Source organism: Anopheles bellator, chromosome 1 (assembly GCF_943735745.2).
Source record: "Anopheles bellator chromosome 1, idAnoBellAS_SP24_06.2, whole genome shotgun sequence".
NCBI lineage: Eukaryota > Metazoa > Arthropoda > Insecta > Diptera > Culicidae > Anopheles > Anopheles bellator.
In genome coordinates this window covers 40,203,648-40,228,127 of record NC_071285.1, presented here as the reverse complement: position 1 = coordinate 40,228,127, position 24,480 = coordinate 40,203,648, and the positions used below count along the sequence as shown (strand labels likewise).

The window sequence follows — 24,480 nt, the reverse complement described above, 5'->3', positions numbered from 1 at the left end:
ATTGAGCAACCCCACGTGCTACTCAATCTTTGACGATCTCCACATCGGGGTGCCGGTTGCGACTTGTGGCGCTTCTGCCACCCGTCAGTACACGAATGGCAGGGATAAATTAATCCTAATGAGCGTTTGCTTGAACCTTGACGATGCGCTTCCTCTCCCGGGGTCTTCGGCGCATCGGGTCTGGGTTGCCAGAAGCCCCTCGGCAGAAGTGATGCGAAGGGTCGTGTAGTCGTAACATAAATTTAAATTACGCCATCATCATTTTGCGCAGTTTCCTCGAGAAGGGGCCACCGGCCTCCGACGGAAAGGGTTTCAGTGTTTTTTTTCGGTCTGCTCGTCCCCTTTCGGCCCTTCGGATAGGAACATGCGGAATAAAACAGCATAAAAAAGTAGTGATGCATAATGTGTGCTGTGGAAGAAGATGGATGTGGACCCTTTGGTTTGAACCCTCCGATGGGTCCTCTAACCTGCTAGGTGCTAGGAAAACACCCGGTTTCTCACATATCTAACACACGCAGCGCGACGCACTTTGACCCTTTCGCCAACGGGACAGAGAAATGGTAATCCTTTTGCTGCAGGCACAATGCTAAGATCATATTTAACATGCTAATTAAAATGCACCCCTGTCGAGGGTTGTTTTTGGTGAAGCGTGAGTGAGACATGGAACACACGGAAGGGGGTGCCGATTATCATACGATGAACCCCGTTTTATTTGTGCATCGGAGAACTGGAAAGGTACAGCCTGTGATGAATTGATAGAAAAATCTTTAATGGCCAAGTTATATGATAAAAATCCATCGAAGCTGGCAGTTTGCATACAAATGTAAAATTAGTGTCTATTGAAAATTTTAGGACACAGGGTTAGGGTTTTATTTTTTAATTTTATTTTTTAAAAACCTTTATGCCCGCTAAAAATACTAGTGGGATTTTCTGCAACACAACCAGATTATAAAAATGGTTGCCGGATGCTTCGCTAGTTGAGGTTTACTTCGGATCAATCTGAGAAGGCTCTGAAGGCTATCACTAGTTTGACGCATTCTTCAACCAAGTGTATTCCTCTTTCGTTTTGTGTCTACTTTGAGTTCAGGTATTTAATAATTTTCGAACATTAAACGTAGCCGCGAGTAAGGTGAATGCCGTCTGGAAAATGGGAGAAATAACGTTAAGCAGTAAGTCGAATAAATAGTTTTTCTCTGAATGCCTTTTGAGAGCATCGATTGACTTTGCGTGTTAATGAAGTCAATGCCAACTCGTTTAACTTTATTCTCTTTATTATGAAGCAAATTCTTTCGTGAGCCATTTCAGGAAGGTCACTGAGTCCAGGGTCCCCAAGACCTGACACACCTGACATTGAATTGGCGCATTATTCACCTCACGTGTCACGGGCGTCTCGGCGTATCGAGTTACGATCCTGTCGGATCTACCTTTTTCTGTTACTTTTTGGTGCTGTTTTTTAGACTAAGGACACTCCGGTGACAAAGAGAGCTCCCGTGCACTTGTGCGCTGTTGGGCGTTCCGGATGACTGATGTGGGTAACTCCGCCCTCGGCTCTCCGACAGCTACTGAGATCGAGATTCGCCCGTGGAGCGATTGCATTGAACGTGCGTCCGTATCACGGTCAACCCGGGGACACGTGGGCTCCATTTCCGACCGCGCCCCGCGTCGAACGTGCATTTCGTGTGTCCCTTTCGGCGGAATGAAAGGGTAGCCTCACACGGCCAAGGTCAGGTGTACGTGTGACGCGCAGGCATTACACCAACGAAACCCTACAACCGTTCCCCGGCCGTAATGTCAAATGTCAAATGTCGGGGCCGTAGAACAATGGTGACGCTCTGAGCGGTGTGTAATCGGGCCGTAATCGATTTCAATTGGATAAAGCTGCGGCGTCCCCCCTCGGCGGCGTCGTGATTTTGTGACGGCACCAGAAACGTGTCGCGCAAAGGCGGCAAAAGTACAAGAAGTAGGTGGCGATCGCTCGGGCACGTGGAAGCACCGCGGGCACCGCTCGCCACGACCCACATCTACCCCCGGGTCAGTGCTGTTGGCCCACTTCGGGTCGGTACCGGACGAAAGGAACCACATACATTATGCTGCCGGACCGGTTCGGTTTCCTCTGGAGCCGGAGCGTGGGTTTTTTATCTTTGCAAATTTAGGATGCATTCGGATGTGCCTCTCACTTGGCTTCGATTTTCCACCAGATCCACCAGAGCCCAGTGCAATTAGTCCGTAGACCATGGCGCAGACTCTGGTGGCGGACAATTATGGGGAGTACTAATTTGGGGTGGCTCTTCCTAGCCCTCCGGAGACACGGACATGTGTTCCCATTTCTCGGCCCTCCCGTGGGCAGTAGAAAGTGATGCTCATCCGTCTCGTCGATAAGTGGAACATGGAGGTGTGAAAAAAAGAACAACTGGTTTTTCAATTACCATTCGGCTGCTCGTAGAAGCCAGAAGCCGAATTATTGATCGATGGCTGGCGTGCATATAATGATCCTTGCATGTAGGGCCTTTTTTCCTTATCAGCCGTTTGGTACAGTTACGTGGGCCACTTGCAGATGGGTTATTATCATTAGGAAGATTTTAAACCCAAACCTTCTTTCATCTTTTTAGATCCTGTAGGGTTTGTTGGTTGATTGTTTATGTACTATTTGTTGGTCAGCTTTGTGACTCGGACAGTGATTGCAGTTTATAATCGCCTAAGGAAGGCTTGCAGCGTTTCCGAGCATCGTCGAGCATTCCACTGCCGTCTAATCGGCTTAGCAAGATGTCCTAGCTTCTGGGTGAGGTCCATTTGCTTCCATTATTCTCGGCTTATGTCACGGCAGTCATGTATTCTCACGGGCGCCCGCTGATCTGTATCAAAATCGAAACACCAATTACTGACCCTCGGCTACGTTGATTTAACTCTCTTGACAACTCCTAAATTCTGCACCTTCAGAGTGCTCTAGGCGGTCGACCCTCTAATAGTTCCACATTCCACTGGCATGTAGCAAAATACTGGCCGCTACTGTACGGTGGAGTCGAAAAATGATTCGAAATGAAACCTCTCGGGGGTCTCGGTGTCGGCTGACAGGTTTCTAACAGGCCACCGGTCACTAATCGGTTTTTGTGTAAATTGTTTCCCTCCCGTTTCAGATTACGACGACGACGACGAGATGGTGACGCAGACACGGTTATGACACGGCCCACACTAAAGTGCCGGTCGGTAGTGTTCCGTGCGATTGGATGTTAATTAATGATCGTGTTCGTGACGAAGCGAGTAGAATCGGGAACCGGTGGTTAAAGTGAACACCTTTGCAACAGCCGGCCAAAGGAACATGAGTGTAAAGTCGTGAAGGCACCCACCGTTAACCGCAAACGGGGTCCTAACCCTGCCAGATAGTGGACGAACCTCAAACTTTGCAGCAGGTGAAGCAACACAAGTGCCCTCCCCGGGGTCCACACAATGCTACAGCGGAGTTCGCTAAGTGTCAGTGAAGTGCAACGAAGAAGAACCAGCAGCAGACAAACGCAGCCAACGATGGTGCACCTGATGAGCCAGTTCGGGGGGTTGGTCCTGCCGGCGATCCTCGTCATCAGTCAGTACATCGCGCTCGTTGACAGCTGGGTGCCAGATGTCCAGAGTAAGCTACGCATCCCATACGGTAAGTTGCCTGCCGGGTGACAAATGTGAACCTCCGCTCCGTTTTCGGTTCGGTTTCTCTTCTCTATATTTACGACTCGTTGTAGGACCACGGCGGAGACCTGTCAATTTATGGCCACATCAGCCCAACGGTAACTAATACCGCATCGCTGACCTCTACCTGTCAGCGTCACCGGCGGCCGACGTTTGTTTGGTTTCAAATAATTTTAATTAATTGGCGTCAAAGCGAATTAGAACGAACGGTGGGGACCGATGTCGCCCAGCTGTCCCATCGCCCTAGGCGTATCGAATATCGTGTTAGGGGAGCGAGCAGAATTTGAATTGTAAAACTGAAACCGGGAGCCGCCCTCGCGTGCAGGGAGATTGATTTCCGCGTTCCCCAAGGACCGGAGTATCGATTCGGAAGCACTCCTTTACGACGATGGGTTAATTTGTATCGATCGTTCAAGGCTTCACCGTGTTAGATGGAAGGGTTGTGGAAATGCAGCCCCATACGGTGCACGTGGTGCACCGTCAAAATGTTGGCGTCACTGTAATTAGTGTAATTTCGGTGTTCGCGTGACCACATAAAATTCACACGCGCCCCACACGCACGCCATCACGAGGACGAAGCGTGCACGGTATGGAACTAATGGTTGTTTGTTGGTCGGTCTAAAACAATCGACGGCTTGCGTGTTGTTCCGGCACGACCTAACGGACCATGGCCAAAATATGCTGGGCCTCTCGCCCAAAAAAAAGTGACAATCCGGAGTGGTGTCGCATCGATTCCCGACCCGTTACGCATGCTAATGACCTGCAGAAGACGCGAGATCATGCAATCAGTTCGCAGGGTCCTTCTTAGCCCTGTCGCAACACGCTCCATGTTATTGTGATGGACGTCACTTTCCACTTTCAACGATTGTTTACTACCAAACGTTGTTGGGTGTAGTAAATATTTACTTCCGCGATGGCCCAGAGTACGTCAGAGTTCGAACTTTGATTATCGCCCACAATCCGGGACCGTGGAATTCGGTTAAAAAAATGGCTTCCCGCTCATCCAGACAACAACAACAGAGTGGACGCTACGGCGCCCTCTTTCTGGTGGCAAAACATAAAAAGCGCCACGTTCCGCAGCCGCCAACCATCGCACCATTGCATTATTTAGACAACACATCGCGGCGCGGTGTCCGCACGAACCTTACAAAACATAAGACGCAACATAATGGACGCCCGCCCGCCCCCGTGGGTCCCGATGTTCTTCTCGCATTTTTGTTTACACGAGAAGTGGCCGTTTCCCGGGCGTGGATATTTTCTTACCAAACGTTACGATCGCGCTAAACATTGGCAAAATGGCGCGCAGTGCCACGTGGTGGTCGTGGCTTGAGGAACGGGTTGGACGGGCGCCATTAAGCAATTCTTCGCCGACGGGGCACATGTACAATGACACAATCGGCCCCACAGTCGTCGAGCAGTAGAAGTTGGGCTGCGGTCTCTCGAGATCACTCGCTTGATGGTACCGCACTTGACACGGAGAGCGCCAGGGACATCCCTTAGCACTCACATTTCGGCGTTTTATAGTGTCGTAAACGGCGCAGCCGGGGGTCCATTTCCATTCCGAAAGGCGCTTCGAGAGCTCCGAGTCAGATCAACCGTGACCGATTGTGTCCCTGCGGTGATGGCGATTGGGGTGGCCAATGTTTGTCTATTTGCTTAAACCCGCGGTCGCAGGTGCGAAAGGAAAACATCTTCAGCCCAAGACGCCACTCGGGGCGCCTGGCTGGGCTGTGGCGGATAAGATAGAGATTGTCGAACTCTCGAGCGCCTCGGAGCCGGAGTGTGTTGGCCGCTTTTGCAATGCGAAAGGTGTAAACATACTCGAGGCCTTCGGTCTCTGTGTGTCATTGCACCGAAGTGGAAGGCTTGCGAAACTGAGCCGCGATATGATAGGCATGATAGCGACACAGGTTCGTGATGCGATAAAGATACGCAGTCCCGGAAGTAACGGCGTAGCACGATAGAGAAGCAAAAAATCACCCACAACCTCGAATGTAGAACAGAGATCTGAGCTATGAAATGGACCTCCTAACGGAACTCGCAGCAGCAGCAGAACATGACGCAATTTTATGACCACTCCCGGGACACATACACGGCAGCCGTGATTAACCCGAGCCCCTTCATCTTGGCATCGTGTAATGCGCCGTGGCCTCATTAGCGTTCTGTTTCTGGCTTGGAATTGTGTGCGTTTCATTCCACTTCTTCGACTTCAGAACCGCGATATCGTGGGGCGATGTCTATCAGTCATCTTTGTCTCAGTTAAACCCCAAGCAGCAGTCCGCAGACCATAACGATAATCGGGCGAAAGAATCGGCATGGGGAATGACAGGAACACCACACCTCCAGACATGAGAAAAAGCCCGGGACGTCGGTTATGCTACGGCACCGGGCACCGCGCAAAGTGGGTCACGTGACACCAACCCCGTGGATGCTGTGGATGGTGACGCTGTCTCGAAGATCGGCCCCGGATTTAGCATAGAAACACCAAGGGTGTTCCCGGGTGCCTGGCTCCTTTCTACTTTCACCTCTCTAGCGGGCCGTAACCAAAACCGTGACCCATTAGACGCGTGACGCGCCTCTTACCACACGTTCTCCCGTCCCGTCCGAGATTTGTCCGAGCTCCGAGTAAAAATAATATATGTGCCAATGGTGGGGCCAGCCGGTGGCCATATCTCATCTGCTCATCCAGCGACGTTATCGTCGGGGCAAGTTGTTGCTGCTACGATCCGCTACGACACCCCGAGCCCGGTTTGTTTGTCAAATGTCATCAGCTTCGGTAGTATCTCACGAGGGGCCACCGCCGTGCATGGGTTTTCTTTTTCGGGGTCTTCTCAATTTGCTAGCTGGCCATAGGGAAGCGACTTTGAATACTAATCACCTCACCTGATCGCAGTCCGCGAATACGTGTGGCGTCTTCGGCGCGGATCGTTAACGAAGAAGAGGAACCTGATTCGTTGAATATTCATCGGGACAGTTTCCAGTTTTTAGTCGATTAGTTTCCAGTTTTTCACTCCGCATTTCGTTCCGATTCGACCGAAGAGCCCGCGAAAAAGGTGAATGAAGCCCACCCGAAAGATGCGCCTCGCAGTGAAGTGAAGCTAACCTATTCGACCTATGCAGGATTTTGCAACGACTGGCGATATTTGACACCGAATCTGGCGCGCGGGAATCTAGTGGGGATCCCAGCGGGACTCCGGAGTGGGCTCCGACTCCGATGGGAACCGGAAATTGCACGCTGGGGTCGCTCATCATAACGCACCAACCCCCCCGCGGTCTGACCGTGTTCTAATGACGTGTTTGCCCTTTCGGGTGGCTCATTTGCGGTTTTATTACCCGACGTTTATTGGGGGCTTAGTAGGGGCTTGGTTTTGTTTCGTCCAATTTATGTGCCCGATCAGGTTGCGCCCATTTTCATTTATCTCTTTGATTTATTGTTACGGTCCCATTTCGGGGTCGTATTAATCGTTAACTTTTAGTGTCAACGGTTATTTTAATCGTTTTACTTTTTGTGACTTTTCCGAATGATTTCCCTATTTTTCTGCCCCGTTAACCCCTCTATCAATGTTTCTGACACTTCTTTTTTGATCCTTTTTTGCAGATGCGACAGTGCCGTCATTTTTCGGCAACAACAGCGATCATTTCAAGCTGCTGGATCAGAACGAGAACACGCTGCTGATCGGGGCGCGTAACGCCGTGTACAACATTTCGATCGATCAGCTGGTGGAGATTAGCGGGCAGCGCATCTCGTGGCCATCTTCGGACGCGCACCGGGAGCTGTGCACGCTGAAGGGCAAGCAGGACCCCGACTGCCAGAACTACATCCGAGTGTTTGCACGAGTCGGCGGCAACCGGATCATGATCTGTGGCACGAACTCGTACAAACCGCTCTGTCGGTACTACAACGTGCTGCCCGGCAACGGGACGGTCGTGTTCGACAATAATGAGTTGGAAGCGCAAGGACGCTGTCCGTACAATCCGCAGCATAACAGCACCTACGTGTACACGGGCGACGGACAGCTGTACTCGGCGACGGTGGCCGACTTTTCCGGGGCCGATGCGCTGATCTACCGCGAGACGCAGCGCACGGAGCAGTACGACAGCAAGCAGCTGAATCAGCCGGCTTTCGTTAACGCGATCGAGTACGGCGGCTACGTGATGTTCTTTTTCCGCGAGGTCGCGATCGAGTACATCAACTGCGGCAAGGCGATCTACTCGCGCGTGGCGCGCGTCTGCAAGAACGACAAGGGCGGTCCGTATCCCTTCCAGGACCGGTGGACCTCGTACCTGAAGGCACGCCTCAACTGCTCCATCCCGGGCGAGTACCCGTTCTACTTCGATGAGATCCGTAAGTAGCGTGGCCGGATGTGCCCAACAACTCCGACTCCAACTCACCACTGACTGTTGTTTCTTCCTGTTTTCTTCCCCAACAGAGGCAACGACGGGCGCGATCAGTGGACTGTACGGAGGCGAGCGCAACAAGATCATCTACGCGATCATGACGACACCGGAGAACGCAATCGGCGGGTCGGCCGTATGCGCCTTCTCCATCCGGGACATTCTGGACGCGTTCGAGGGACCGTTCAAGGCGCAACGGGATATGCACTCCAACTGGCTGCAGGTGCCACCGAGCGCGGTACCGCAGCCACGACCCGGCAAGTGTGTCGACGATAGCCGCACGCTTCCGAAAGCGTCGGTGAACTTCGTGAAGACCAACAACCTGATGGACAGTGCGGTGCGATCGCTTCACTCGAGGCCCGTCTTCACGCGCGTCAGCCTCTACTATCGGCTGACGGCGATCGCGGTCGATACGCAGGTGAAAGCGCTCGATGGCCACCGGTACGATGTGATCTTCGTTGGCACGAACGACGGCAAGGTGATCAAGTTCGTGAACATCCTGTCGGCGAACAGCTCGGAAGACGTACGGACGGTGGTGATCAGCGAAACGCAGGCATTCCCGCCTGGGACGAAGATCAACGAGCTAACCATCTCGAAGCGCAACGCGGTCCTGGTGGTGATCAGTGCGGGCAAGATCGTCTCACTACCGCTGCACACGTGCCACGAGCATGGATTCAAGACGTGCCGCAAGTGTTTGGATCTCCAGGATCCGTACTGCGCGTGGGATGACGTGAACCGGGAGTGCAAAACGATCGACGAAGTGCACGCGTCGGGGGCACCGATCGATCAGTTTTACCAGCGGCTGGACGGGGAGCGCATCGGCGAGATCTGCCGGAAGTACGACCACCAGGAGCCGACGGTGCACGCGTACGAGGACAACGATATCTACACGCGGATCGATGGGTCGGGTGCGGTCGAGAAGCCGGACAAAACGTACGACCAGCGGAACGTGCTGATCGTCCACTCGAACCACGGCACGGTGGCGTCGGTCGGGCCGGAGGACATCGACAACGAGATATCGATGTCGTCGATCGAAGGTGACGATCTGACGAACCGGATCGTCAACCAGTACCACAGCAAGACGGGTAAGTGTCTGCCAGCATCGGGCATCGGGTGATGATTGATGGCGTGACACTTTCCGGCCAGAGCGCGGATGAAAGTCGGCCAGAGGCGCCGTTGCTACAATTACTTTTTGTCAACTCGAGCTCGTTTCGGGTGCGGGTAAACGGGTGCGGTGCGGACCGGGTTTTAACACCTTCTCTTTCATCATCTACCTACTTTAAACCGCGCTCGAAGGATAGGTCCCCGTGCTCTGTGGCCCGGTTTTTCGGGCCGCGGTATGAATGAAAAACGGTGTGTCCCACCGTAAACCCCAACGACGACGGTGAAGTGGTTTGCAAACACGAAATGGCCCCGTGAGCCTGTTTTGTATGCAAACGCAGCCCAGCGTAGGTTTGTTGTGGTTCGCTCCCCCCGCCCGAGTGAGTGGCCCACTTTTGGTCGGGGAGCGATCCAACGGGCCAGAAAAGTGGCGTTTATGCACTTGCGAGTTAAATACGGCGCCCTCGGTTTGTTTTTCAGCAGCTTCAGCCACAAACTTCCTATCGATTGCATGTCGAACGTGGTTGCTGCTTTGGGCAAGGGTTGCTTTGGTTTCGTTTTTCCGTTCCATTGGCAACGCGCAATGCAAATGTAGAACCGATTCGTTAATTCATGCGCCGGGGGCCCGGAATAACAACTCGGTACGCGTTTTTTCTGCTTTTCTGTCACAATATTTATTTGCAAAACACGAAACCGCCCATTCGTTTAAAAAACGCTCTTTGGCGGTTTGGTGTCGCCGCTCTTTTTGGGTCATGAGCCCACCTCGCGTTTTATGCGCTCCCAATTCGCGCCCCAAACGATACAGACCGGTGCAACCGGTGCAATGTAGCCTACTGCGCGTGTTTCGTGAATCGGTTTATTAATTGAGTTTTATGTCCCCACGCGCAGATACCTTTGTGAAAGAGAACGTGCAGATAGCGTCGATCAACTGGGCCATCTATTTGGTGGCCTCCTTGATCATACTGGTGATCGGCATACTGGTCGGCTGTATGCTTACCCGGCACAGTATCATAAAAAAGTCTCTCCCCGGATGCGAGCACCGCAATCAGTTGAACTGGTAAGTGACACGAGTTGTTCGAGTTTGCAAATTCCAGGTCTCTAACTTCGGGTCTTCTGTCCACAAATCCACAGGCACAATGGGAAGAGTTTGAGCGCGCTGTCGCAGAACCGCACGAGCGGTAAGGACGTCAATCTGCTGATGAACACCACAAACCAGTACCACACGCAGCAGCAAGCGATCGTTCAGCAGCTCCAGCAGCACCATCAGAATAACTGCAAGGACAATATCGACTTTGACTACAAGGATCGGAGCGTGGAGTGCAAAAACTCGACCGAAAACCTCGAGAAGGACATCAGCAAAGGGATGGGCACACTGCAGAAGGTGAAGAAGACGTACATATGATTCGGTTGCGGGTTAAAACACAAAACCGACCGTCTCGTGTCGTCGGTGCCACCGCCCGTCTGAGTGCGTAAGCGCGTGGCACGATCCGCTGCCGGCAGCGGAGAGCCCCCCCCCAGGGGCGGGGTGTTGGGTTGTTGGTCCGGGTCTCTCATATCTGTCCCACCCTCTCTCTTTCTCTCTCGCTCGCTCTCTCTTCCTGCCGGGGTTCTGCTGAGCAGAACCAGCGAATCGGCCACTATTTCGGTGCGTAATCTCTACACTGCTAAACGGAACAAATCCTGGCGCTTTTTCTGGTGGTTGGTACTTGTTGTTACGCGTCTTTAACAAACACACACATAAGCTGTACGTGTTGTACTTTAACTGTAAGAGAATCGGCACCGCACGATTCACGATCGAAAATGGAATGTTGTGTTGTCGAACAGAACAGAATTGCAATCGGTTATTCGGACGGAATCCTGCAGTGTCTTTCTGCACTCTTCTTCCGTACTGCTTAAACTTCCGCAAATCCCCTGATTCTATCTGCCTCAAACCCGAATGCATGAACCTTGGCCTTTCCGCCTTCAGTTGGATAACGCGTTTTTTTTCCTTGCCGATCGAGGATCACGTGCCCGAAAGGTAGCGGTGTTTGCTAACTGTGCTTCATCCTTACGCTTTTTATGTGCCCTCCGTCCGATCGGTATCAGCACTTTCTTCTTCCTTGTGCCGACTGAGGAGAGGATTCTGTAATGCCCTGCAACTAATGGCCCACGATGCTCTCTTTCGGATTGCCTTCACTACTGTGGTGGTTTGTCCCACGTGCAATAATAATGATGCGGCCAGAGGATGCATGACAAGAGCCTATGAGTCCACCATTTTTTTTACAAATCCCATCGTTTTGTTTCTCCATCCCGTTACATACACCACCACCAGCAGACGCGCCACTTGAAGACGTTTAAGCCGTAGAAAATGGCCACCATCGAAACCGAACGAATCGCCCCTCCGAAAAGGAGGTACCAATTGTTGTTGCCATTTTCCGGTCCCCTTGCTCCGCACGGCATGCTCTAGGGAAGCCGGAACGGCAGTGTGTAGAGTGACGCGAAGAAAGGGGATACAGAGATCACCGGCGGAGGAGAGAAGAGGAGAAGTGGGTGGTACATCAACACAGGGACACGACATAACATCGCCCAATGCCCAATGAAATAAAAGAGGCAGATAAAGAAGAACGAAAACCCATCAAACCACGATACGATCGATAGAGAAACAATGTTAAGCTGGTTACGGTTAGTGACACGAGAGTGAGACTGTGTGCCTAGCACAAACCTTACGGTGGCCTGCCCTAGATATTTTCCGATGCCGCGTTCGGTCGGCACTGACCTCTGTTACGGTGGACGATGATCGAGGAGTACATTGGTAGAGAAATCAGTGACAGAGAGCAACCGGAGACGCCTTACAATGTGCCGCCGAACTGCAGGACGATCGCCTTAGTTCGACCAGAAGAGTCGTGAAGGAACGATGTACGTTTAGAGACGATTCGATTAAATGGTGGTTGCTAACGAAACAGATGATCGCTCGAATAGAATGCGCCACGATCATTGGAGTGAAGATAATAGGGACCGGGGCCGGTTATTTCTTCCTCGCCGTGTCCGTCATAAACTTATGCGTTCCAATAAAAAAGCGAGCCCAGCTCGTACGTAGGGTAATGAATTAAGTGTAACTGCGAAAAAAAGAACACCTCGAGGATGGAGAGGATCTCGTTGTAGCGTTAAAAATCGACACATGAAACGTTCAAATGAGCTTCCAACCGTAAGTGACCATCTCTAGGCGCGTACCCCGATTGACGAAGCAATCATCGAATTGATCTTTTATTTTTCATTACATTAATGACATCCATTTACGATGATGAGATAGAGAAATAGAGGATATTGTATATAGGGAGACGAAAAGAGAGAGAGTGAGTGAGTGAATGGGAGATCGCGAAACGGAGAGTTTTAGGTAAATATTTCGAAATGTGTTTCTCTTTCCCCGTGACATCCGCTGACCAATCCGCTAGGCTAGGAACTTGGAACTTAGATGTAATATAGATATAGAATCGTTAGCCTTACGCCCATAAGAAATGGAGCACCGCAAGGGGCCCCCCAACGCCCAAGAATCTTCTGTCGAACAAAACAAGGCCGTCCACAAACCGACCAATACTCTCTCGACCGTGTGCTTTGGATAACGAAGCTAGCGAAACCAACTGCAATGTTTTAACGAATTGACATTTTAAACGGAAAAGTTCAGTTATATATATGTCCCACCTTATTTTACTACGATCAAGGCCCGACGATTCAGAATAGCGTTATCACGGTATTAATTTGTGTTTTTTTTAACGATCAACGAAACAATCGATGATACTATTGTGCTATAGAGTGTAGAGTGCCGGCACGAAGAACGCAGAAGAACTCGGAACTTATGGATCGAAATGGAGCAATATTTTAACGCCCCAGCGTCGTCTGGGGCGCAGTTTTAAGAAACCGTTTTTTTTCTTCTAAGCTTAAGCGAGAAACGAGGCGAAACAATGTGATAAAAATGAGTATTTTAATTATTTTGCGATTTTGTTTCTTGTATCCCGCGGTGGGACCTCGAGGGACGGACGGACGCGCCCCGGTGGCAGAGGGTGCTCGTCCGGTTTGTTGTATTTTTATTCTGTTTGCTATTTTAACTTTATTAGCGTAAGCGTAGCATAGGAGCGCCACGATCGAAAATGATCGACAGATCACGAATCGAATTAGAGTTGGGTGGTAAACGAAAGGTCGATCCGACAAACTGGTATCGATCGTGGCCTTTTTAAGCAAGGTAAATAAGCTAGTGACAAGCGCCTAAAGGACGAATTGATCTGATTGGGTGTGCCTCAAAAAACAAACGAAGGGCGTGTAAAAGACGCCTGTAACGTAGTGGATTATAATGCTTAGCGAAAGTGAGTGTTAGGGCGAACGTTAGGCGTTAGGGCGAACGGTATGCGAACGTACAATACAGAGCTTAGGAACAATTACTATAGATTACTATATACACGGGAGGCGCGCCATCCCGACGATGAATTGTATATATTCGATTTAATAAAATAAAATAAAGAGAATGAAAAGCCGAGAAAAGTGTAAACAACTCTCTTCCTCAGAGTGAGTGCACTGAATGCACTTTTCGCCCTTGGGTTGGTTCGCGTTGGGCCATCACAGAATCCCGAATTTTCGGACGTATCGGGGACGTTCAAGACTCGGTAGACGCTTATTAAAAGTAACAATTATCGTTCTTTATTTCATCGACAATGAATCATTGGTAAGAATGCAACTATTTATGTTTAAAACTAGTTCCCTTCGCTGCGGCCTCTCGAACACGCTGACTCGGTGGCGCGTTCGGCCGACAAAGGAGTTCCTCCCCGAAAAAGGACGGCCAATAAATTAGGGCGGGGCGGTTAACGCAAAACAAAAATCAAAACCAAAGGCGGAGAATGGCGGGTGATCGGGGACGGATCGGGACCAACGTGAACGTAAACACACTAACACCTACCTTGGCGCGCACGATAACTGGCTACGGATGACTAGACACAAACTCTCGACCGTTTCCGGTCACTCGGAACGCAAACGCAAAACTTGGGGATCGAAAACGGAACGGAACAGAATCGGAACCCACACGACCGGGGGGACCTGAAGCTGGTCCTATTTGGTATCGCAGCTGTCGAAAGATCACCACCCAACGCTGCAACGGTGGGTGGTGGGTATGAACGAGACTAAGAACTCCTAATGACAATCGCACGGTGCACGGTGCTGCTAAGTAAAGATCCAATCTGTTTCGTGGGTGAGTGCGATGCGATGTGATCGTGTGAAATGCAGTGCTTCGACAAACAAAACGAAAAAATGGCAACCCGGGCCGGGTTGGCCTCGCTAAGCGCTGCTACCGTGCCCGGGTGGGCTGAAGTAGTCCCAGTGGTGGTGGTGGACCGCCTTCTCGCCGCTCATACCGAGCGCCATCAGGCCGGCCACGATCACGATCAGGATGATGATGGCAATGTGCAGATCGCGCTTGTTCTCGTCCTTGCTGCTGGCGCGCAGCATCGACATCAGGTCGTCACCGGTCTGGCGCAGGGACGTCCCGCACGCCCGCATAAGCTGGCCACCGAGCGACGGGATCGAGGGTTCGGGCGAACGGGTGGCGTGCCGGTGCTGACGGCGCTCACGCTGCTGGTGGAGCTGCTGGTCCTCCTCCGAGGTGGACTCACGCCGCGAGCGATGATGCCGGCGGCGGCGTTGCGGTGCCAGCGGAGCCATACCGTCCTCCTCCGAGGGCGGTGCATTGGCTCGCATGAGGTAGGACGAAGCGGCAGCGGCAGCGGCGGCGGCCGCAGACGGTGAAACGCCGTACGCCAGGTAATCCGGATGATAGGCGAAGGGTGGCAGTGGTAGTGGCGGTCGGACGGGCACGGGTGGCTGCTCCTGCGGGGCCACCACTGGGACGGTAGTGCCGTCGACCACATCCCCGGTGGCGCCCTCTGTTGGGTGCTCGGTTGCTGTTGGAGCTGATTCTTGAGTAGCCTGCGATTCAACTGTTACGGTGGCTGGTTCCCTAGCAACGGCCGCTTCATGGGCTGCTGCCTGGGCTGCTGCCTGAGCTGCTGCTTGGGCTGCTGCTTGGGCTGCCTGTTGCTCCCGGTGGCGGGCCTGTTCCGCCTCGATGGCTCGCTGCAGTTCGAGCTCACGCAGCCCCCGATCCTGACGGGCCTTTTCCGCCTCGATCGCCCGTTGCAACTCCAGATCCCGCAGCCGCTGCTGTTCCACTTCACGGGCTCTCTGCAGTTCCGCCTCCCGGGCGAGGTGCAACTCCCGTTCGCGCTCCCGGGCCCGCTCCAGTTCCAGCTCGCGTTCCCGCAGCAACTCGCGCTCCTTGTCGCGTTGCAACTCGCGTTCCTTCTCCTGCTGCTCCATTAGCAGCTGCTGTTGCTGTTGGGCAACCAGCAACAGTTGCTGCTGGTTCTGTTGCTGAGTCAGCAGCAACTGTTGCTGGTTCTGTTGCTGTGCGATCTGTTCCTTCAGCTTTTGCGTTTCGTTCAGCTGCTGGCTTTGCTGGTCGAGCAGTTGGCGCTGTTGCTGCTCGAGTCGCTGCTCCTGCTGACGTTTTTGGTCCTCGTGCTGCAGGCGCAGGTCCTGGAGCTGTTGCTGGTGTAGTCGATGCAGCTCGTCAATGTGATGCTGCTCGGTGGTCCGCAATCTTTCCACGATCTCCTCGATAACGGTGGGCGAGATTTCCACGTTGCGCAAGGGTTCCGGTGTGACCGCCAAGTGGCGCCCGTCGACCGAGGAGCGGCTCGTCGACCGGAGCGAGGCCGGCCGCACGGCGGAAGTTCCTCCCACAGTGACCGGATCGATCGGATCCTCGGAGCGACCCAGACTGCTGGTGCTCTTGCGGAATCGGTCGCTTCGCTCGGTTTTACGAGGCTCCGGTTTGCGGGCCTCGTCCGATACGTACTTCTTGACCAGCTCGGCAATGTACTGATCATCGTCAAACTCGCCGTCGAGCGGCTGCACCGTGAGTGACGCCTCGACGACGGACTCGTGCGTGAGCGAGGGCGTCGATACCTTGCGCTCGATCAGGATCGACGCGGGCGTCTCGGGGCGGCTCCCGGAGCGGGACGATTTGGGCCGATCGGACAACGCCCGGGCGTTACCGTCGCGGAACCGGCTCAGGGCACCCTCGAGCACTTCCGTGTCGGTGGCCCGACTGGCTGCCGCCGTCACGGCCGCTATCTCCGCGTCCAGCCCAAAGTCGTCCGATAGTGGGTCCGTTTGGGTGGCCGTTTCCACTTCGCCGACGGACACCACACGTTCCGCTCCACCGTCCAGGTCTTGGTGGTGGTCGAACGAGCCGTCGGGGCGGCGTGTTTTCCTCGTTGGACGCGGCGGTGCCGGCAGCGGACGGTCCTTCATCCGGTTAACCACGTCGCCGGATTTCAGCTTGGTCGCTGGCGGCGGTGGTCGTGGTGGTGCTGGTGTTGGCACTGGACCAGCGTCCAGCACGTCCTCGTATGGGGCCCCATCGCCGAGCGGGTGCTTCCTGGAATAGAACGGTAGTTAGTAACAATCGGCGGGGGATAGTTCCGGTGACGGCGACGGCCTTACCCCAGCTGCTGCTGGCTTCCGGTGAGACTCGAGACGGACTTCCGGCGAGGCGGCCGGTTCGGACTGATGGTGCTGTAGTTGCGCTGCGGGCGCACCGGCGACACCGAGTAGCTGGGCAGCGTGTGGAACTGGCGCACCGGAGCGCTCGGTGGGGCGTCGAGCGAGCGGGTCGACTTGCGGCGGCGCATCGGAGCCGGTGGCCGCGGGGGAGCTTCCTTGCGTACGATGGCATAGCTGGCGGAGGGAGGGGAAACGGAAACGTCAGTGCAGGGTTATTTGTGTCATTTTTTTTAAAAATTAACTTTATAATATTTTTATTTATCGCAAGATTTGTGCTTTTCCATTAATCGTTAAATATCCATCCACCAAAGGGTTGGGATTATAAATTACCGGTTACTTGTCTTTTTAAACGTCAGAGTTCATTCTGATTTTTTTTTTACATTTACATAATGGAACGCTACACGCTTGCAGAAAATCGGGAAATGTTAAAAACTTTTTTTAAAGTACACTGCTTTACATAATGATAGCCTCAACCGTTTTTTCAAACTGAGGCTAAGATAAAACGACGAACTTATTTTTCGTAGATGACGAATCAATTAGTTTTGCAAAAGAAATAATATCCATTGTTGGGTTTTCCGAAATAAAAATTATTTTGACTGATGAAACGGTTGTTTCCAAATGATTCCATTTTTATATATATAGATGTGGTGAATCTTCAAGCCCCACCCTATACAACATCGTTTGGATGGTCGGCTCGATATTCATGGCAACGGTCGATTCTCATCATCATCATCATAGTTGGCGCGAACGTCCCATTCGGTATCACACGTGCTTGAAGAAAAATTAGCGTTGTCGAACTGTTCCTCAAGAATCCAATCGGGGTATGGCCAATGATCCTGTTAGCAAATCCAGAAATAAAATTCGCCCTAACGACCCTTAAGAAAAGTTCATTTGTTGAGAACGACGTGCTATCGACAAATTTGGGACTTTGGCCACACTTGCACTTGCTCTTGCAAGATACGATGATCTACAGTACCTAAAACCTAACCTGGACCTGAACACCTGAAAATGTACCCATTTCTTCAAATTTTCGAACAATCTTAACGATCATTTACGTTTGAATCCTCACTTTTGTAGTAAATTTTGATATTTCTAACACATTGTTCTGTTGTTAAACGATCCCTTTTTCTAAAATGCCAACCATTTAACTAAAAGTTTGACGCTTGGGTTGACTTGGGTATTCGAAAACTGTAGCGTAGTCAGTACCCTGAACCGGATCCTGTGCCGCCGTGGACTTACCCGTTGTTTTCGGAAACTTCGTACGGGTACGCTCCTCTTGCGCCGGGCGCAGCATCGATGATGCCCCCGATCAGGGACTCGGCACCCCGCGACACTCGGTCCGCACCGTCATCGTTGTCATCGCGCAGCCCCTTCGCGTCCAGCTGGGTCCGCAACCGTTCCCGGCTCGGCGTCGCGGACGTCGGTATGGTGCCGAAGCTCTCTTCCCGGGCCAGCGGAACCTCCTCCGTCGCACGGTACGTCGCGACGCGCTGTGTGAGGAACGAAACGGAAACGGAGAGCCCACCACCCCAAAAGGACAAAGGATGAAAGGGTGGATGACGGGTGAGAAAGAACAGAGAATGCGATTAGTGATCCCAGCACGCTCGAGGGAGGTTCGGTACGACCAGGGTAAAAGGGTCAATGCGCTAATGGGCGGGAGGTTAGGTACGGTCAGTCAGTGTGAATGAGTGGACGATTACCGTGGGGAGCGAGCCGGCGGTGATGAAGTGATTGGAGCCGGCCACTGGGTCGACGTCGGAAGGTGTCACATCACGGAAGCGCTTCTTGCGGCGCCGCGTCGGCGGAGTCGGCGGCACCACGGAGCCCGCCGCCGCCAGCTGGTCGTCCTCGAACTCCACGTCCTCGTCCATGTAGCGGGCCGTCCGCAGGAGCTCCGGTTGCTCGCTGCCGTACCGATTCCTGCGCGGACGATCGTAGAACGACAGGTCCTCTTCGCCCTCCTCGTCCCCGTACTCGTCGCCATACATCGGGCCACCCTTCTTGGCCCGCCGGTTCGGACGATCGGGAGGGAACGTCCGCCCGTAGCTAGAGGGTACGTCCTCCTGCCGGCTCGACACGTCATCCGATTCGAAGCTCGGCTGATAGTAGCGCCGCAGCCCTCCGTCCCGCTCGTCGTCGTCGTAGTAGCGGTCGTAGCGGTCCAGGTCGGCCAGTGCGTTCTTCGGCTGCTGACTGAGGCCTTCTTTGATGGCGCTGCTAATGTACTCGCCCATCTGGATGTTGTCCTTCGAGATGCCCTTCTGGCGCAGGAAGAACTCATCGTCGTCGATCTCTTCCAGCACGCCCTTCCGGCGCCGCACGCCCGAACTGCCGGACGACTGGCACTCCTGGTTGGTGTACGGAGTGGACGAGCGCCGCTCGTCCAAGTGGCCCGCTTCTGCTGCCTCCCGCTGCCGGCTCAACTCGAGCAGGTACTGGGCCTGCTCTCGTGCCTCCCGATCTTCCTCCGCTTCTCGGTTCTCGCGCGTTACCAGCAGGCGCTCCTCTTCGTCCAGAAAGTCCAGATCGTTGCTGTTCATGTCAATGTTCTGACGGATCTTCTGACCCAGCGAGCTGGCCCAGAACTGTTTCTCTTCCTCCGACGCCAGGTCCGATTCCTGGCGTTCCATCGGCGGTTTGCGGCGCAGAAACTCATCGTGCCGGGCCGCCGATAGCAAATGGATCGCACGGTTCTCCTTATCGTACTCCTCCAGCTGCCGCTGCTCGGCAGTGACGGCCAGTTCCGGACCCTCAAATTCGGCCCGCTCCAGTTCCTGGCGCATTCTCCGCTCGACGGACGTCTCACGGTCGTCCAGCTCGCTGCCGGCCAGGAACCGGTTGCTGCCCGTTGGGTCCTCCGACGATTTGTCGGATGTCCAGAGCGGGACATGGGGCGTCGTCTTCGCACCTTTCGTGAACTCAAGCGGCGGTGGCGTTCCCGCCCGGACACTGGTCTGCCCGCTCGGGGCCGGTGCCTTTGGGCGCTTCAGCTTGTCAAACAGCCGCGGGTAAGTGCGGAAGTCCGTGTAGTTGACCTTCGTCGTCCGCAGGTCCGCATCGTCCTGCGGTCCGATCGTCGAGACGTCGGATGGGGAGGCCGCACTGGCACGCCCATCCGGTGGCGCCGTTTCCTTCAGCGACCGGCTGCGTGTCAGCTTCATCCGGTCCGACATCTTGCCAAAGTCGGGCCGCTCGGTGAGGAACTTGGGCATCTCGGGGCGCTTGAACTTGGGCATGCTAATGTCCGGACCGCGCAGCTTCGGCAGCTTCTTCGTGAACTCGGGCCGCTTAAAGTCGGGCCGCTGCAGCTTGGGCATGTGGATGTTCTTCATGCGGTTGGCGAACTTGTGGCCCGGCTTCGTGGGGTCGGTGGCCTCCGGTTTCGTTTCCACCTCTTCGTCCTGCGGTGTGGCAAGCGTAAAGTCGAGTTGCTCCAGCTCCGGCGTCGTGACGGCTTCCGGGCTGGCCAGTGGCGCTGCCACGTCCTGTATCTCCACCTCGCCCGGTTTCTTCGTCTTCATGTGGGACATCTTCGTCTTGAGCCGATCGGTCTGCTGGAGCAGCTTTTTCTGCAGGTTCTTGCCACCCTCCTGCGCCTTGGCCATCGCCTGCCGGCCGCTAGTCTGGGCCTTCGCCATCGCCTGCCGACCACTGCTCTGCGCCTTCGCCATGGCCGCTTTCACTTTGCCCGGCGATTTCGGTTCTCCCTCGGCCGATGGTTCAACGGCTCCTTCATCCGCTGGGACGGGACTGGCGGCTCCGGTCGTCGTAGTGGCTGCCGGCTGGGTTGGTAGGTTAAAGTATCGATCCTCGATCGATCGCTGGAGCTCCTCCATGCTGATCGTATCACCGTCGTCGGCGGGGACGCGCAGGAACGAGGCGTTCGAGGGCTTCCGCTCCTGTCCCGAAGCGGTTTCCGACGGTTGGTCGGGAAGTAGTCGCGATGGTTTGGCTGGCGGGGCCGCAGCATCAACCGGGTCTCCGATGGGCTCGTACTCGTGATCACTAAAAGAGAAAGAAGATACATTGAGTAACCGGATTCGGGGCTGAGGATCGGACGCAAGGTTAGCGCGCCAAGCCGTTTGGTTAGTGAACTGCGCAACAAACTCAACGTGAGGCCCTCCCCCCTTACCGATGCTCGTACGGATCATGCCGCGGAGTGGCGCCCGGTTTGTAGCGCTGCAACAGCGAGGATCGCTCCAAGCTGCGCTGGCTCGTGGATCGGGGCTGAACGGCGGTCGACGCACTTAGCGGTCGGGGCGTGTACTTGTCCAGCAGCGACGCCCGGCCCGGCTTCCGGTGGTCCAGGCTGCCCTGGCTCCGGTGCAACTCCCGGGGTGGTGGTGAGACCACCGCAGCACTCCCGAGTGCCTCCTGAGACCCAGTCTTCGGTCCGTAACGTTGGAGTAGCTTCGATTGCCGCTGGCCGGAGGAGGCACTGGCTCGGTCCAGGCTCTGGTAACTGCTCGAAAGTGGCCCCCGTCCCAGTGCCCCGTGGCTCCCGTGAGGTGTCCCACCAGCCGAGGATCGCGGACGCCCGAGGGAGACGCTGCGCTGCTGCTGCTGGGTCTGCTGCATCGTGGCCACGCTGTAGTGATCGAGGTGGCTCGCCAGGTCCATCATCTCCTCCGCGGGCGCACTCACTACTTCCGTGGCTTCGGTCAACGGGGACGCGGGGCCCGCTTTCCCCGCCGCCTTCTGCTTTTTCTTTTCGTCCTTTAGCCGCTTCTTTTCCTCGCGCTCCTTGCGCTTCTCCTCGTCACGCGCCCGCCGTTCGTCTTCCTTTCGCTGCCGCTCGGCGTCCTTGCGGGCGCGATCCTCTTCATCGCGGGCCCGCCGTTCATTCTCCCGGCGGCGCTTCTCGTCCTCCCGCCGGTGGCGCTCGTCCTCTTCGTGGGCTCGCTTTTCCGCCTGCGAGCCGCTGCCCGGTTGCTTCGGCACGAACGACGGGTGGTAGGTGAAGTCCCGCTTCTTGAGCTTCCGGTCGGGGGGCAAGGCTTCGATGCGTTCCTCCAGGTCGTCGTCGAGCTTGGCCTGCGGAACCGACAGGCCGGCCAGCTGCTCGAACGCACTGGCCAGGGTGTGGCGGACCGGGGCGTGATGATGCCGCTGGCTCGCGAGCTGCCTCAGCTCGGCCCGGTCCGTAAACTCGCTCACTTCGAGCGTCGGCGCCGGCGGCGGCGACGCGGACCCCGCCACGCCCCGCAGGTCGGTGATGCTGCGCCTGCTGCTCAGGTCGTTGATCGCGGGCAGCTGCAGCGTCGTGATCGTCGTTTTCGTCAGTCTCGTGGTCGGTTTCGTGGTCTGTCCGGGTGCGGATGAGGGTGCCGGGTCCGGGTTCGAAGCGCTTCCGTAATGGTCCAGGCGGTCGCGGGTGCTGAACAATGGTGGTGATGGTTCTTTCGGTTTGGACACGGATTGCTTGACGGATGGTGCGGCGAGTGCCGTGGTGATGTTGGGAATGGCTATACTCACGATGTGCTGCGCCGGTAGATCCTTACGGACCGGCTTTACGGGTGGTGCCGCCGGCACTGCCGGTATGGCCGGTGCCGAAGTAAGCTCGGTTGTTGGCAGCATCCTCGTCAGACCGGGTGGAGCACTGCCAACCTCCGGCGCGATGGCTGGGGTCGGTGGGATCACGCTCACCATCGGCAGGGGCAGCGCGGACGCAATGCTGCCGACAACCGGCTCCTCGACGGCACCGACCACCGGCAGTGTGTCCGTGGTGATCGGCAGGGCCCACTCCGCGGGAGCGTCCACTGCGGGGAGCTTACGGAGCGAGCCCCGTGGCAGGGTACCGCCTTTCTTCGGGATCGGTCCACCGCGGGACACACTGGACGAGCGGCTACGCGCGGCACTGTCCCGGTACTGATCGAAGTGGTCCGCACCGTAGTCGGCAATTTCGGCCCGGGACGAGGCCAGACTCTGGGCTGCCCGTTCCGGAACGGTGCGCTGGGGCAGGTGCTGCTGACTGCCGTAACCCGCGTAACCCGTAGCCGCCGCCGGTGGCACCTGATTCCGGTCGAGGGACTTACCGAACCGGGGCGTGTACTTCGACAGCAGCGACGATCGCTGGACGCTTCGCTCCGGTTCCAGGCTGGCGGCACGAGCGAAACCCGCCACCGGGGTACTCTCGCGGCCCGAAAGCCCCGTAAACTCCTGCGAGTTGTTGACCGGATTGCTGTAGCGCTGCAGCAGCTTCGAGCCCTCGAGACTCTTCTGGCTGCTGTAGCGTGGCTGTTGCGCTGGTTGAGGCAGCTGTTGCGTTGAATCGGCCGGTGTCGACGGACTGGCCGGTGACTGGCCATCGTCCAGTGAGTGGGGCTGGTAGTAACGGCGCAGCAGCTTCGATTGGTCCAGACTGCGCTGGCTCGGCGTCCGACCGGGAGCGGCGGTGGCCGCACTTCCCAGCGGTCTCGGCTGATAGCGCTGCAGTAGCGACGAGTTCTGCAGGCTTCGTTGGCTCGTCGACTTCGTGATCGGGTGCACCGGGCTGTCCCCGACCGGGGCCGGGGTGCCCAGCGGGTCCTGTGAGCCCCCCTTCGGTTGGTAGCGGGCCAGCAGCGACGGACGCTGCTGTGCGTTCAGGGCCTGCATGGACATTGCGGTCGCTGCGGACACTTCACTTCACTGTGGCACTGGCACTGGCTGTCACTATCACTAGCGGATAGTAGGAACAGATCGCTTCGTGTGCTGTGGGATTTTGGAGATCGAAAGATCGACATTTCGTTACGCAGATCATCTAGAGCCCCAGTCCAGTTAATCGATCGCATCGAATAAAGTGCCCCGATCGCTTCGTTTCATCGGGGAAAGAATGGACACTGCGGTGTGTTATTTTCGTGACCCAGCCCCCAGAAGAGCACAGCAGAGTGACAGAAACGACAACAAAAAAAACGGAGCCCCGTTTGCTCTCGCCTCGCACAAAAAAGCAAACTTGTCAACCGGACACCGGGGGCACCGAGAATGGGACTTATTTTTGGATCGCTGAGGACCGAGCTCTCTGTGGTCGTCGGTCCCCCGTTGGCCGGTGGCCACACTATCTCTCTTCCCGTGTGTCACTCGCTGCGCCCTCTCACTCGATCGCACACGATTTGATCGAAAGCGCTCGCCGAGTGTGCGTCAAATGGCCGTCAGTACGAGCGAGTGAGTACAGCGAGAGCACACTGTGGACAGGATGATGATGTGCGAAGAAGATACGATCATTTACTATCTAGCTCCGGGTGGCCCAAAATACGGTGATTCGTTTGCGAGGTGCACAAATTAAAGTTGCGAAGCTAATCCGAGGGTCTCCGATCTTTCTAGAAGAGTGTCACTGTCATCCACTTTGTTTGTTTGGGCCACAGCTTCCGAGCATCGGGCACCGATACGGCCCTGGGCGGCAACACTACTCCACACAGGGGTGGAATCCCTTCCCTTACATCACTTTGGTCCCCGACGACGGGGCGGCGATATCGAAAGCGGAAGTCGCGGAAACGCACACACAAATGGAAAACCAAAACAAATGGAAAAACTCGACGTATTAAACTACGGAACGGAAAGGAACACGATCGTTCGAAGACTGTTCGCGCGGATCTTCAGTGGCAGCAGCAGCGTAGCAGCGGCCCTGTCGTTGTTGTGAACGCCAACATTTTCCGTTCGACACTGGCACTGGTCCCGGGGGTGGCCACTGCCATCCCGGCCATACCACTGCGAGCAGATATGTGTGTGGGGGACACACACGAA

General features: G+C 55.1%; 2 protein-coding genes across 2 annotated transcripts; one reads left to right on the top strand and one right to left on the bottom strand.

Moving 5' to 3' along the window:
- The first annotated feature begins 3,513 nt into the window (after window positions 1-3,513).
- LOC131208301 (semaphorin-1A) lies at window positions 3,514-13,632 on the top strand. The gene is made up of 6 exons (XM_058200985.1): window positions 3,514-3,643; window positions 7,274-8,020; window positions 8,106-9,155; window positions 10,060-10,228; window positions 10,303-10,552; window positions 11,486-13,632. The coding sequence occupies exons 1-6, from the start codon at window positions 3,520-3,522 to the stop codon at window positions 11,513-11,515; spliced, it is 2,370 nt and encodes a 789-aa protein (XP_058056968.1). The 5' UTR covers window positions 3,514-3,519; the 3' UTR covers window positions 11,516-13,632.
- Window positions 13,633-13,822: 190 nt separating this feature from the next.
- On the bottom strand, window positions 13,823-24,320 carry LOC131215593 (uncharacterized). The gene is made up of 6 exons (XM_058209985.1): window positions 24,177-24,320; window positions 20,891-23,451; window positions 18,459-20,763; window positions 17,998-18,248; window positions 16,699-16,932; window positions 13,823-16,633 (listed from the first exon to the last, which is right to left on the bottom strand). The coding sequence occupies exons 2-6, from the start codon at window positions 23,359-23,361 to the stop codon at window positions 14,470-14,472; spliced, it is 7,425 nt and encodes a 2,474-aa protein (XP_058065968.1). The 5' UTR covers window positions 23,362-23,451; window positions 24,177-24,320; the 3' UTR covers window positions 13,823-14,469.
- Window positions 24,321-24,480: the final 160 nt, after the last annotated feature.

Excerpts from the sequence above, each read along its gene's own strand:
- LOC131208301 (XM_058200985.1), top strand. The coding sequence starts at position 3,520 with ATGGTGCACCTGATGAGCCAGTTCGGGGGGTTGGTCCTGCCGGCGATC. Across the intron at positions 3,644-7,273 it reads TAAGCTACGCATCCCATACG|ATGCGACAGTGCCGTCATTT; the intron begins GTAAGTTGCCTG and ends CCTTTTTTGCAG. Across the intron at positions 9,156-10,059 it reads CCAGTACCACAGCAAGACGG|ATACCTTTGTGAAAGAGAAC; the intron begins GTAAGTGTCTGC and ends CCCCACGCGCAG.
- LOC131215593 (XM_058209985.1), bottom strand. The coding sequence starts at position 23,361 with ATGTCCATGCAGGCCCTGAACGCACAGCAGCGTCCGTCGCTGCTGGCC. Across the intron at positions 16,933-17,997 it reads GAAGTTTCCGAAAACAACGG|CTATGCCATCGTACGCAAGG; the intron begins GTAAGTCCACGG and ends TCCCTCCGCCAG. Across the intron at positions 16,634-16,698 it reads GGAAGCCAGCAGCAGCTGGG|GAAGCACCCGCTCGGCGATG; the intron begins GTAAGGCCGTCG and ends GTTCTATTCCAG.